The 15,479-nt window shown below is 38.6% G+C and overlaps 1 protein-coding gene across 2 annotated transcripts in view; it reads left to right on the plus strand.

The window, feature by feature from the left end:
• Window positions 1-3,950: 3,950 nt before the first annotated feature.
• Window positions 3,951-15,479, plus strand: part of LOC137971257 (soluble guanylate cyclase 88E-like) — a 19,189-nt gene continuing 7,660 nt past the window's right edge. Inside the window, exons 1-5 of one of the 2 annotated variants that reach the window (XM_068818055.1) lie at window positions 3,951-4,242; window positions 5,112-6,303; window positions 12,723-12,937; window positions 13,862-13,991; window positions 15,232-15,378. In XM_068818055.1, the coding sequence (XP_068674156.1) occupies window positions 5,500-6,303; window positions 12,723-12,937; window positions 13,862-13,991; window positions 15,232-15,378 (1,296 nt within the window). In that variant the 5' untranslated portion in view covers window positions 3,951-4,242; window positions 5,112-5,499. Of the gene's footprint in view, window positions 4,243-4,737; window positions 4,976-5,111; window positions 6,304-12,722; window positions 12,938-13,861; window positions 13,992-15,231; window positions 15,379-15,479 lie in introns of those variants that run through there. The other variant, XM_068818054.1, reaches the window with a different exon arrangement.

A 15,479-nucleotide genomic window follows, 5' to 3' on the forward strand; every position in this document is an offset into this window, starting at 1 on the left:
GAAAAGAAATCCGGCAGTCTTGCGTGTAAAATAGGGGGATATTTGCATATACAATCTCCACCGATGCGAGTTTCATTTATTTTCTTATTCCACTATCAGCTCATCCTGGTTCTCCCTTATCGCTCTGTATACGCTCACATTACACCGGGGCACAACCTCCTACCAGTCCTTCAGGTTCGTGGTAAGCGGCCATACTTTTCGATAACAAGAACAGAGTTCATTTCCTGGGGGATTGTTTGATACACAAACATGACAACCTTGACTTCTTGTCTAAGAATAAGTTACACCAGAATGTGATCCTTCCGGTTGTACTACGGGATAGAAATTCTCACAACGGTATGAAAAGTTGTATCGGTGTTATGAAAACGAATACAAAGATATGTGAGAACTGGGATTTAGTTGTACTAGAATGGAAAGCGCACTGCTATCGTGTGAACACTCCCCAACTTGTCCCCCAAAAGAACTTCCCACAAATCAGCATACATTCCGTGCCCGAAGTTTAGGAACTCCTAAAGGAGACCAGTCTGGGCTTGGCCCAGGCTGTTTTTGCCCCTAAAAGAGACCATATTTAAAACATATTAAACATATGTTTTCATATTTCTTCGCTTGCAACCCTAAACATATGAAGGCGTTTTGCCCTGAACACCCTAAGTGAGACCAAAGTCCAAAATCTACACCCCTAAGCGAAAGCTGCGAGACGATGAGCATCCGCGCCCCTTTCATTTGCGAGTCCCCCCACCCCACCCCTGGAGGGGGAGGACCGGCGAGAAGAAAACCCCACCAACTCAATAAAAGGTACTGTGATCTGTGATTGATCAAGATACATTTTAAGGACATTTTTATCCAACTTTTTATGCGTCATTACTTTGTGCTTAGGGAGATAAAAGACGAAGCTAACTTGGTCGTTAACCTGAACGCTGGCTGCAAACTCTGTGCTTGACGTTGCCGAAGTTGCAAATTCAAGTGGTTTATTGCGTGTTCATTTGAAATGACTGCGAAAGCGTGTTTTCACTACCTTTTTACAGAGAGGTTTAAGTTCTCGTTGTCAATCTTTGTTTCCGATGTACATTTAGTTTTTAGCAAGCTACGCGGAGTGTTCTTTCTTTTTGAGTGTGATGCACCTGAAAATGACCTACTCTGAACTAACATTATTCATCAGCCGAGGGCTATGTGACCGGCAGCGTACATGTCAAAGATTTGAAAGTAAGAAATGATCGACAGTTCGGTGCAACTTTTCTAATGGAAGAAAGCCACATCACGAAGTCGATGTTTTTTCTCGCTTACAGTACTTTATTACCACGCACCCTAATAACACTGTTTTTAAATTTTAAACGTGTCGAATTTCGGCCTTCTTAGCGCTCAACAACCGCACGGAAACGTGCTCTATGTGGGAGCTAGCATGACGTTGTTGCCCTTGCTACGTAGCCTATGAAATTATGTATTGTACCTAAAATTATGGGTCCTAAAAACGTGCCGGTCATTTAGAAATTTGAAAACCTACACCGGCTGCCGGCGATGTAGACACGTTATTCATCCTTTAAATTAAACCTCACAGTTACAGATGTCATAGCTACGGCTTGTACTTCCGAAAACTGTCAGGTAGTCCGGTAAACACTTGTCTGGATACATGAAAACTTTTACAAGGATATGAAAGTCTTATTTACGCGACAGTGATGTACCGCCATCTCTTAGTAGGACTTATTGAGGTATTAAAAGGCGGAAGACGTCTGATTTTGAATTGAATTCCCGTCTCTTATTCCTTTATTCTTAAATATGGATTAATTAAAACAGGCAATGCATCGAAGGATAGTATTGCAGGGCTACATGTCACATCTACGTGACGTCTTTTGGAACGGGTTATTTCCGTAGCCCGGAGACCAGTCCTTGAGGCTGATAATTGACCAAAAACTTTTAAGAACGAGTAAGAACATATTTCATTCTGAGAGTTAGTCAAGAACGGCTTAATTTTGCTAATTACTTTTCTTAATAGTTAGTATAAATAAAGTTAAAATAAACTTAAAGCCAATTTAGCGAGAGTTGGTCCGTGCCACATCACAACCTCGTTTCCAGGGTCTCTTTGTCGACAATGGAGACCCTGGGAACGAGATTGACAACATCAGAGAACACAAGCATGCGACAAGCAACTTGATAACTCAAATGACAAATCGAATGAAACAGTTTCCTTGTCACGTCCGCATTGATGAATTTACTTATTGAAATACTACCGGTATATACCATGAAACTTTAAGAACAACTTAAGAACGTTTTCAGTCTCGAATCCAAAAAGGAACGGAAGAAAAAGAATAAAAAGAGAAAATTCATGCCGGGGGGCGGGGGGAGGGAGGGGAAAGGTGGTCTTCCTGTCGGTGTACGTTTGATCAGTGGCTTGATCTGATCGGCGTCATTACAAGTTGAGAAACTAAATATTTTAAACAAGAGCCGATACAACGTAGATTTGATTTTAGTGGTGTACTTGGGTGAATTTTCGCTGGGCCTCTCAGAATCCCTACCCCTTTATAGTGTATTTTTCAAGTAGTAGATAAAATATGAGCGGGAGATCTGTATGGGCGTTTACAACGGCGAACCGAAGGCGGGCCCATACAGATCGGTGGCGAATAATTTATCGTACTTGTGAAATGAAACAATATATTGCATGAAAGGATTGTTTTGCGATTCAGTATTCTTGGGTTTCACTCACGTGATCAACAGCCATGTTTTTCAACGAAAACAAAAGAAGACGTTAGCATAATAATAGCTTTCAATTCCCAGAGGATTGGATCGGGAAACCAACATGGCCGCCATTTCATTGTTTGGGGACACCAACATGGCGGCCGTGACGTCATGTGAAATCCAAGAATTGAACATGCATGCCAAGACATTGTATTAAAGTCCTAAAGGCCGAGAGTTCATGGGACAACAATGAAACTGAGAATAATTCCCAGTCACTAATGAAGCGTGATTATGGCGACAGGACGGTTTCGTTCTCCTATAACTGAGAAGGAACAACTAAAAGGCGCAGCTGGAAACAGGTAAATCAAATTAAATTCATGATGAAAATATCTCCATTGTGTTTTGCATTTTAACCAGTAAAGATTGGATCAAGAGTTAATGAATACTAATTATCTGAGTAGAAATCTGTATTAAAAGTCAGTACAATTGATTAATAATTCATCAACCACAACCTCTCCCTGCTACCTATTCAATCCCCCCCCCCCCCCGCGCTTTCAGACAGTTGATTTGTAGGGTTTACAGAGGTGCAGCAGAGGTGCACATGTGACTCAAATACTGGCTATTGATTGGTCATAACTCGTATGAATTTTTAAAGAATTTTACAAGGCCAATTATAGACGCCATCATAGTCACTTTTAGGTAAATGTAACTTTAGCGACCCCAACGTGGTCACTTTCTTTTTATGCACAAACAGAACGCCTTTTAATAAAGCCTGTTAATTATAATTTCAAAACGGAATGTAATGCGACTAGTAAATATCAAATCAACAGCGCTACAGTCCTTTCTGTAAAAAAAAAAAACTTTTTTTACTACGAATCTTTCCATTTTAAAATCCCACCAGCCAGAATTTTCTTACCCCCCAAAATCCCGACAATTTGCGACCCCATTCTAGTGACTCTGTCGGGAACTCTGTTGAAAATGCAACCCCATTATACTCAATCCAGTCGTGAAAATGCGACCCCATCCAGCGGCCAATTCCCCGCCTTAGGCCATTAATAGGAAGTAATCCCCCCCCCCCCCCCACCTCATCATGGTGGCAGTGTTGGTGCCCCCCTTCCCGTAAACTCAGAAACAGTGGACGGGTTGATTTTCCATAAAAATCCTTTAGAATCGTATGACCCTGTGCTCTGAATTGCTGTCGAAACGAAGCAACAAGGCTTTGGCAACAATTTGAGCTCTCGCATGTTTCCACTAGGTTTTCCCTTTGTGCCACCCGATGATGACTGAAAATGTTTCTTGAACTTATCTCCCTCGGTAACATTTGTTGCGTACAACGTTTATTCAGGCGACATCGATCGTTACCTACCAACGGATAGTCGAAGCAAAGCCTGCGGAAGTGCAAAATCGCCTTCGACAAAGAACTTTTTTGTGCGAGTCAAGGAAACACCACCCAACGTAGAAAATTTAGCCCAAAAACTACAACACAAAGAAAAGGAAGTCAAGGAATGAATCACACACAGTTGGCTGATTTTTGTTCGTGCGCGTCACTCAACATGGACCAGATTACGTAAGGTACTAACCATAATCTAATTGTTAAATAGAATTTAAAATTATACATTTAAAAATAATTGTGGAAAAGGTCATGCACATTTTCGTTGTTATGGTGCACAAGTTTGACCTGCAAGGCATCAACGAAACTTACGGGAGCTATGCAAAATTTTTGGATCATTATCAGCTTTTTCCGGAAAAAAAAAACTTCTCCATCCGTTTATTGACGTTGCTGAACGTGTTTCGAAGGTTTTCGTTGCACTTATGGGCTGGCAGAATACTTGCTTCGATTTCATACTTTTCTTCTTTCTTTTAATGGCTGGTCTTTCAATGAAGAATTGAATATAAAATAAGGCTCAAGGAATTGATTTAACTGGCAAAGAGAAAAAGATACGTTTGTCCCACTGATTTGACAAATCCAGTTTGATGTCTAAAGTGTTTTCTTTAGGCAATTTAATTTACCTCCAAGAACACGATGCTTTTGATTACGGAGACTCATATTTCAGACAATTTTGCCAATTGTTTTCTTTCCCTAAGAGAGCAGAAATATCTGAGTTAGGAAGCATTTTGAGAAAGCTTGACAAAGTCAACTGTCTAAACGCTGGCATATAACAAGCAAATACCTCATATTCTTGACATATATCACACATTCCCCAATCCGCACCTCCGCAGTTCCAAAGACACGCGTCCAATCTCGATATTTAATCAACCGCCTCTCTATTCGCCGGTTCATATTATTAGCATGGAAAGAGCCAAGGTAATAGCTCTAAGAACAACAGTAACGAATCAATTAACTCAACTGTGATACGTGCATTTCTTTTGGTCATCTGATAATTCTTTATTTTGGGTTCCGGGCGCTGCAGTAAGTGTCATTTATTCGCTTTTTGTCTCAGAGTTTACTCGTTTCAAAGTGGCAGTCGCAGTCAAAAGCGGTGATGGCTCGGATTCGATAACGGTAGACCTTCAGCTTGTATTGTTCGCTGCACGATAAGAAAGAAATATTATGTTTCACTTGGAATCGTTCCGAAATAGCTTTTGGTGGCAATCATGGTTTCATAAATGACAATTTGTACGTTCGTCGGTCTTACGACGTTCGCGCCTCGCCGCAAAATATTCGAAGTGATGTATGGATTAACTTATGGCTAACCGCGGAGATGCTCAATGTACTTTGTTGCTTGAAAACCATCCCAATTTTGTGATCCATTCTTGAGGGTTACAAGAGTTTTATCTTTATATTGTCTGACATTTGTGTAGTTCTGTAGCGAAGAAAACTTCAACACTATGTATGGTCTGCTTCTGGAGAATTTCCGCCTCGTTATGTTGGAAAAGTATGGCGAGCCCGTCTGGAACAAGATTGTTGAAAAGGCTGGAGTTCGGAATTACACATTTGCGACGCACAAAGTATATCCAGAGGATGTTATGAGTAGATTAGTGCAAGCGGCGTTTGAAGTTACAAAGCAAAGCACTCAAGAGATGACGGAGGAAGTTGGGTTACATTTTCTTGGATTTATAGGACAATATGGGTATGACAGAATTCTGAAAGTACTGGGGAGATATATGAGAGATTTCTTGAATGGACTGGACAACTTGCATGAGTATCTACGCTTTACTTATCCAAAACTTAAGGCGCCGTCGTTTTTTTGCGAGGATGAAACCGAACATGGTCTCAAACTTTATTATCGTTCGTCAAGAAAAGGGTTTCTGTACTACGTGATTGGCCAGATTAAAGCGGTAGGTCGCTTTTTCTACCACATGGACGTTAAAGTGGAAGTTTTGGAATACACCGAGAACAAGGAGGGCAGCAAAGCCTTGTTTCAGCTCATCTTTGACAACAGTGCCTTCATGGAAACCCGCCGACGGCCAAAACGTCATTCGGTCATTTCTCTGAACAGTGATGTATCAAATCTCAAAATACCAATGGATGTGTTATATGAAGTGTTTCCTTTTCATATTGTTTTTGACCAAGATATGGTGATTTCCAGCATTGGAAATAGTCTAGAAGCTGTGTTGCAAGATCTTCCTGGGAAAACCATTTCCTCACAGTTCAGTTTGATTCGTCCCTTCGTGGAGTTTACATGGCATAATGTAAGTTCTTTTAGCATTAATAATATTAGATTCTCGAATACCTGTTCACTTATTTGCATTTTGATTGGGGATCGTTTGTTCTAGGGAACTTTCTTAAGAGTGATGCCGTGACAAGAAAACAAAAGTGAACAGGTATTCTGAAATTGCTACCACTTTATCAATATATAGCTTTTCACTCTGCACTATGCATTAATTATGAATATTTAGTAAATTTTCTGATGTGAACTGTATTCTTAGTTGTGCTGGACAAAGCCATTCACAGTCAGTGGTTCATAAATAATTAATATTTGCTGTGTGAAAACTTTGTCCTATTTTAAATTATTTAAGATAGTAGAAAGGACACGGTTGATCTAATATTTATTGGCCAAATTGTACGCCACAATTTAAATGGAACAGTGTGCTGTCATCCCAGGAATTAACTGATTTTGTTCCAGGCAACAAACTGTTTTCTCAGCCATCACTGCAGCTCTTAATCAGTTATTTGCAACTTCCTGCCAAAACACATGGGTTCCAGCAGTGCGATATTTCACGGATTGGCTTACATGAAAGCCTGGGGGGGTGGGGGGGGGGGGAAGGCCCTATATGGACTATATAGGTATGTGCCGCTGTGAAGGGTATGGTTTTCAAGCAGTTTACTCTAGGATGGAGGATATAAATCATAGCCTTTCGGTCTGCAATAGGGTATCATTTTTCACGAACTGACCAGACTAAGGAAACCAGACATTTCCACTCAAGAATATAAAAAAATTAAATCGGCAAAGTTTAGGTTTACGTAACTCAGCCTCAACAGTGTCAATAAATAGCTATCATGAAAAACCTCTGGATATTATTAACCGTCAAGAATCGGAATTTAGATGGAAATTGGTGGGAGTGTACTCTAGTATAGGGTAGCAAAATTCAGCTGAACTAGCTCTGGTATAGGTTCCAGTAGCACATACCCACCCAGAAATTCCCCCCCCCCCAGGCATGAAAGTCAAATGTATGAACATACTGATGGTTGCTCGATGACGTCCTAACTTAAACCAAAATTTCTCTGGGTTACCATATTTTCTTGACTGCATGCTCGGTGCGCGTGCATTTTGTGCGTGGTGCTCCACTATTATCATGACTGCAGGCTCCATGCACTGGCAAATCCAAGCAAAATAAAAAAGGCCCAAAGTTACTATAGATATCATTATCCAATGCTACAAGATGAGTACAAATATATATATATCTTATTGCCGGTAGATGTTTTGGTGTGTAGTATCACCGAGAAATTTTACGAGTTGTGCTGTATTTTGCAGAGCTCGCTAGGACGATACTACACACTAAAACATGTAATAAGCTATTTATTATCCAACTTTTTCCCACTAAATTTTTAGCAAATGAACTGTAAACAACCGTGAGCAAGCGCAGGGCAAATGTCAGCAACTCAAACTAGTCAAACCCGGTTATCTACTATACAATAACCAAGTGTACGATAACGAACTGTACAAAGTCGTGGAATATTTCTACTCGTTTTGTGCATTTTCTGTAAAAAGGTAAAGGTAAAGTCTGCTTTCGAGCCAAGTGGCCTATAAGGGTGGAGCTTATCCGGGTTTCTGTAACATGAAGCGACTAGGAGAATTTCTACTGCCCCCTGGATGGGATGGCAGTCCATTGCAGGGTTACCCCTGGCATTAAATTCGCTGGTACCGATTTATGCACCTGAGTGGAGAGAGGCACTGCGAGAGTAAAGTGTCTTGCCCAAGAACACAATAAAATGTCCGCGGCCAGGGCCTGAACCCAGACCACTCGATCCGGAGTAAAGCACACTAACCATGAGGCCACCCTGCCTCCCATTTTCCGTACTATGACTAATACAGTTGGATAATAGTTTGCGATGTTGTACATTTAGTCATTTTTACAGTTGCAAAATTTACACACGTTTTTCTTGTGCATGTCATGCAAGAACTGTCACTCTGTCATGGCCGTCAAAAAGGGCTGGTAGCTGGCTGAAATAGCCGCCTACTTACTTTACTAATCTTCGGCTGTTTACTTTTGTCTCAATTTGCTGTTTGGACAAAAATTGAGAACTTTAAAAAGTTCAAGGAAAAAGTATGTGTAATAAATCCTCTTCAGTTTTCCAAGTAAAAGTAAAGACGCATTTCAACCGTTTGCCCATCCACGTGCGATTTAAGTGAATGAACTCTCATAGAACACGTGGGACATTTTCACTGCAATCAGTAGGGACATTTCTCAGGCTTCTGCACTTGCCAAAATAGCGTACTCCCCCAAAATAACCAAGGCAGACATTGTGAAGCACACAAATTGCTCCACAGCAAACTTACAGATTTCACCTTCTTCTTTCTAAATTAGGGTACCTTCTTCAAAACGTTTTGACAGCCCTGTCTGTCCTGAAAAAAGTTGTTCTTTCCATGTTTGCATTCTCAGATCTGTTTTCAGAACAATGTGAATAGTAAACCTGTTATAAGATGTTTTGGTTTGCAGTATCAAAGAGTTTTTTATGTTTTCTTTGTATTTTGACATGTCCTGTGTGCTCTTCAAAATACAGTAAAACTAGTGAACATGCCTGACATTATACAACACACAGTAAAATCTGGTTAGATATGTATCTGTTCAATAACAACCAAGGCTTTGAATTATTGTCTTGAAAGAGATAATTATTGAATCATCTCGCATCCTGTTTTTGCCCAACCCTACAATGTATGTCTTCATTATCCAGTCCTACATGTACATTTAGTTATATTCACAAATGTAAAAACTAGTCACTCTTTTGCATCTTGCCAATCTTATTTTAACTTCCCTTTGAAGGGTTTCTTGGGGCATTATATTCCAAACATATTGGTCCTGGCAACATCCAATACATGTATTGTTCAATCCCATACTTATTCTGTTAAGTAGCTGTGTGCTTTAAGAATTTTGGCAGTGACCACAGGGTAATGTTGAAACCATAAAAAGCGTTGGAAATATGCCTGTCGGAAATGTGATCTTATTGCGAAGAAAATGTCAATACAAGGTGTAAAATTAAATTTCTTCTAGCTGAACTATACTGTATTTTGTTTTATACTGTAAAAGTTATTTCATTGCTTTCATCTTGTGCTAATGAGGAAAAAATTGTCTCTATTTGCAAACATGATTTCAAGAAATAAAACAACACCAAACTGTGTCAAAAAAATAGGATGGAACCAAAACAATCAAAATTCAATGTATTTCCCTTTTTTTCATACATGTAGGATAGAAGGGAAGTTAAGACATGTATATTTCTTGTGGTTTTTAAAATTGCAGCCAAGTTATTATTATTGTTAAACATTAGCATTCATAGTCAAATAATAATTGTTTGAGAGGAAACTTAACAACTCTTATCAGCTTATGTCTGAGGATAGGAAATAGAACTGAGCAGCTGTCAAATTTTGGGGAAAACTTCATGGCTGTATGAATTTTCATAAGCTAACAGCTGCCATATATGTTTACCTATTGAGATACTCATTAAAATTACTTGACTACAGTAGGTTGCATCAGAAACTCTTCTCAATATTCAGTCATATCCAAAGTTTTAATTCAAGAAGATCCATTTGGTCGTTTCATTGAATACCAAAAGCGGATGAAAAGTGTCAGCTTTCAAAGTCAGATATGACAGATTTTTTCAAACCCATTTCATTTCAAGATTAAAATTCATTCATTTTCATGAAAAGCCTAAAATTCATTTTGGCGATGATGACAGACGGTTACTTTACTCAAAGCTGCCAACTGAAATTATTATTATCAAGATTGAGTGCGATTGACAAAATTTTAAATGAACTAGAATTTACTTTCAATTGTAAGTTCAGCCTTTTTTGGTGTATCCGTTCACATCTAGTGTCTAAAATATTGATGCAAAAAATCCACCTTGACCTATATATACATGTACTTTATGTTTTAAATACAAATTAATTTTACAGTGTAAGTTGAAGCAATTTCAACTCTGGTTTGATTAGTGATTTCCTTGTGTCTTATTTATGACAATAAATTCCACTTGCAGGAAGTTTTATATCGATCAAACTCAGGTTGACATATTTTTTCACCACTGACTCTTTTTTCCCCAACCTGTAGTAGAGTCGACAATGCATTGCCTGTAGTTTTATTTTTATTGAAAGAATAACTTATTGTTATTTACATGTATGATTAGTCTTGTGTGCGTAACCATTGTAAAACTTTTATGCTTAGTGGCTTGAAGGTTAAATAGGTTTGCAAGGGGTTTTGTCTGCCCGGCCTTTGGTTAGAGAGCTTGTAATCAGTATGGATAATTCATGTAATAATTATCAATTATTGAAGACACAACCTTTTGAACCAAACTGACAACAAAAGCTTAACAACACAACTACATTGTAGGCTAAGGAAAACAACATTATCATTGAGGGAAAGAAACTATCATGATGGCCAGAATATTATATATATTTTTGTGTTTTTGTGTGGTTGGACTTAATTTACAAAAAAGGTTTTCACCAGAAAACAATGCCACGAGTCATTTCTTTAATGTAAAATTTGTTAGATGAATGTCTGTTAGAAATTTGGATTTATGTTAGTTAAATGAACTAGCTGATTAAATATGTGGCCTTTCCCTTCAACGTTGTCTTTACTTGAAATTCAAGTTTAAGGTATTTTCTTTTAGTATTAATTTGTACCAAACAATTTTTTTAAAACTAAATGGTATCATATGCTTTCGCCTGCTTGTGGAAATATACTGTAAAATACAGTTTTCTGAAATTGTATTGATTAGTGGTAGCCTAGTATCATTAGCACTGTCTGTTTGTGTGAGTCAAGAAAGAAAAATGATAATATTACATTATTCTTGTTATCTGCCTCTCAGATAGTATCTGCAGCATGACTTGTGAATTCATCAGGCCGTATTCTACATTAACTTTCTAAATTTCAAAACGTGTTTTTTTGTTTGCTTGATTGAAAGATCCAGTGGTAAAATAAAATAATGTGGATTATTACCACAGTATACTGCCCTTGCACTTGTTTTTGTCTGAGGCAGTTATTGTAGTCATAAATAATACAACTGTCCACTCTGTTTTAATATTATAATGAGAGGCAGCAGCTGCTACCTAGACTGTAACTACAATAATTTTTCATTCAGGGGCTGCAAATCTTCAAGCAATAAATCAAGCCGAATTTGTACAGTCACATAGAATCCTGAAAATGAATGCACTGTAATGAAAAGAGGCCAAAAATAATATTATTGATATTCGTTTTCTCTGTCTGTGTTATTCAGTCAACCGATCCTGGGTACGAAATGCAAAACTTTAGCTACAGTATGTATTGCTGATTGCTGGAAATTTGGATCTGGTTTACAGGAGCCCTTCAGTTGAAGAGCTACAGCCAGGGCCCTGGTTGTTCAGAAGCCGATTAACGCTAATCCCAGTTTAAAAATTAACCAAGAAATTTATAATATTTCTTTAATGGCAAATGCTGTTCAACGCTGATGTTTGGCAAAGTTTTACATTTAGAAGAAGTTAATCATGAAAAACAAATATAAGCAAAAGAAACGTTCACCAAAAAGTTGAAAACATGAAACAAAAGTATACACTAATCCTGGGTTAAGTTAATCAGCCTTCAAACAACGAGGCCTTGATTTGTAGCAGATTTCTCAATGAATTAAAACAATGCTAAAAAGGAGTTCAGATTTTGTTCAGCCTTCAGTTTTTCCAGGAGGTTTTAACACATTGACTCATACAATGTAGGAGTGAGACTTGATAGATTTTACTCTGTCTAATGCCAGAAGATTTTACTTATCATCTTAGGGCATCCTATCGTACTTAAGGAGTCAGTGGGTTAAATGGGTTTAAAGAACTCAACAGCAACAAGAACAGAATTCTCATTTTTCATGTTATTGAAGGCTAGCTGCAAAAATTATTAGTGAACCACTAAATTATGTTAAGCAGTTCCCTCGCATGAAATCCTCTTTGACCTGGTTGAGGTTCTATAATACTTTCTTGATCCAGTGGAGTGAATTTGTGATCATCTCAAACCTGAAACTCTTTAACTATCATCTTAGGGTGCGTTTGATCGACCGTAATCCGAAATAGGAATACATGGAATAGAAGGTTGAAATCCTTCCTTTTTGTGGAGATTCACATTAAAATTGTCAAACACCTGCTAAAATGCTATTTTAAACATATCCTATTATCCTTGCCACTTCAAAACGCCAGATACAATGTTTTAAATCATCACTCCACATATTCTTATTCCGGAATAGGGTCAATCGAATGCACTCTTAATTAGTTACTGATGACTGTTGAGTTTATACCAGTGATATTGGGGAAATACTGGTTGGATAAATTGGATGTGGTTGGAGGAGAGACTGGATCAGCTAAAATCTCAGGATTCAGTTCTCTTAGGTTTACTTCTCTGGAATTATGGAATAAATAAATGTTCAATGTCATTGGCCTCTACAGGTAATAACCCACACCAATGTTGTGTTTGAAGTACAGTCGGCCGAAGAAGTGGAACTGCAGGAGGCCAATGCTGTAGACGAAAGTCTAAAAAATGGAGAGGCCATGGTCAATGATGATGAAACTAAAAGCACTGGAAATCTTTGTTATATTCATCTCAAGGGACAGATGCTTCACATGGAAGAATGGAATTCCATGGTCTACCTTGCAACACCTATGTACGTCCCTGTTCAATAAATGGCATCATGTTTAAATACATATGTGTACAGTGTACTACCCAGTGCTATGGAAGATATGCATTGTTTTTGGTTGATGTTGATGAGTATCCTTTTTTATCTGAGCCATACCCTAGATCCGTTTCAGTAGCCTCGACTGGGTGGTTGGTTGGCATGAGTATCCAATCGCATTACTGTTGCATTACGTGCATTTGTTAACAGCCCTTCAAGTTGACGTTCTAACTGTCACATTTGTTACAAGGATTCTCTGGGTACAAAGTTTGTAATGTGTTGATAGTGGCTTAAAATTTTCCTTTAAAAATATTTTGCTAATGTCTGCACCTTCATTGCCTTGGAGGACGTGTTTTTCTGTCTGCTTTATAACATGGGATTCCTAAATGCAAATGCATTTTCATGTACAGTTTCCCATATATTTTTTTAAGTGACAGGTTTTTTTAATTAAAAGGTCTTCTTGCAGAAGGGCGATAAACCACTGGCCCCATCTTGCAACCCTTGTTTATAATCTCCCTGAATTCACACACTGTTCTTAGAGTAGAAAACTGAGTTACTGCTTTTGTGTTGTGGCCCAAGGCAATAATACCTTGTAAGGGAACCCTAAATCCTTTAGTACATGTAGCTTAGCTAGCACATCAATTCAAATGTAAACAACTGTTATTCGATGGGCCAATGAGGTTTAATTACAGGAATTTGGCGACCATAAACCAATCATTTCTCCAACAAGGGCGATTTTTATTGTAAGTTCTTTGTAACAAGTATTTTGTTTTGTGCATTACCATGATGTAAATGCTGTTCTACTATTGCTTCTGTTGCTCACTTGTACCACTAGTGTAATTTAAATCAATTAATAGCTTTAAGTTGACGCTTTATCCTCAATGTCGTTCCAACACTTGTTTGTTCACATTTCAGAATCGAAACTTTGGACATGCTGCACAGTCTCGGATTGTACATCAATGACTTGAGCATGCATGATTCTAGCAGAGACCTGGTGTTAGCAGGAACGCAGCAATCCGCAGAACTCAGACTTGCTCTTGACCAGGTTTGATAGATTTGGAAGAAATTCAGCAGGCTAGACTCAAAAGTGGGATTTGTTTGTGATGTTTTTAAAGTCCATTTGCTCACAACCATACAAACGATCAGAGGAGAGGCTAACGGCTATGTAGCGTCTTGTTGTCAACGTCTATGAATTCATAAAGCTATCAAACCTGTAAATTAAGTTTCTGGTTCTTTTGACAAAGCCCAAAAGAAAATGATTTAGCGTTAACAGTTTTGATGACTATCGGTCGCCATCTTTATGAAAACTAACGCAGTTAATGTCAATGTTAATGTTAATTGTGACCTGTCATAAATTAAGACTACGTCCATCAAAGCGTGCAATGTCACATTGAGGACCTTACGATAGGACGACGACGACGACGGCTACGAAGACGCCGCAAAACAATTGGCTTAATGAACAAAAATAAAGACTCCGCACGCCCTGCGCATGCGTTTTGCACTTTTGGTGTATTTCTTCGCCGTCCTCGTCCTGACAACAGGGAGCTTTAGCAACGACAACGGCGACGTCAACGAGAAAGGTCACAGTTAACATTTCATGACATTCACCGTGTTAGTTATGATAAAGATGGCTGACAATCATAGAAACTGTCAAAAAAAGCTCATTTTAATGTAGGCTATGTTAAAAGAGCCAGGGGCTTAACCGTTAGCCTCTCTTCTGGCCGTTTGTAAGGTCGTGAGTAATGTCCGGTTAAAAAAAGGCACTGATGAACAAATCCCATTTCTGAGTCCCCTAAAACAAGTGGTTATTACACATACTGAAAACACCCAAACTCTTGGCGATTGCACTTAAGTGTTTTTAAGAATAAATTCAAGGCACTGGTATGTTTATAGCCTTGATCCTTTCCGGCGAGGTTTCCCCATTTTGATTGACGAGCAAAGCCTTGTATTAAAAAATCTGGTGTTGATATCGCTCATCCTTGTATTGATGTCCTTGAGTATGATTATGCTGGTCAAATTATCCATCATACCGCCTATAACCGGTTTTGAGGGCCCGCGTTTTTTCCACTTCACTGTTTGCAATTGGGCCATAAATTGAAGTGGAAAAACAAAGGGCTGTAATATGGTGACTCTCGAAGTTAAGAAGAGTTTTTGTTATAGCTATAGATGTATGGAGCGAGCAATAAAACAAATTAGTGTAGCGGGCTGAATCTGGAATGTGGCTCGATTAAATGACCATTCACAGCGCATGTACTGAGAGGTATTATAATTTGTAATTATCCTAGGAACTTCTGAAAAGCGCTAAGCTTGAGGAGAGTATGAAGGCACTGGACATAGAAAAGAGGCGGACGGATTCACTGCTGTATCAAATGATTCCCAGATCAGTGGCTGATCGTCTTCGGCAGGGAGAACCAGCTCTTAACACTTGTGAGGTAATCAAGACATGCATCTATCTATTAATTGTACTTATTCTTGACTTGCTTTTTTCATTACCATACATATCGGAATCAGTGCCCACAGACAGTGACAGCAT

This window comes from Montipora foliosa, chromosome 9 (assembly GCF_036669935.1).
Source record: "Montipora foliosa isolate CH-2021 chromosome 9, ASM3666993v2, whole genome shotgun sequence".
Classification (NCBI taxonomy): Eukaryota; Metazoa; Cnidaria; class Anthozoa; order Scleractinia; family Acroporidae; genus Montipora; species Montipora foliosa.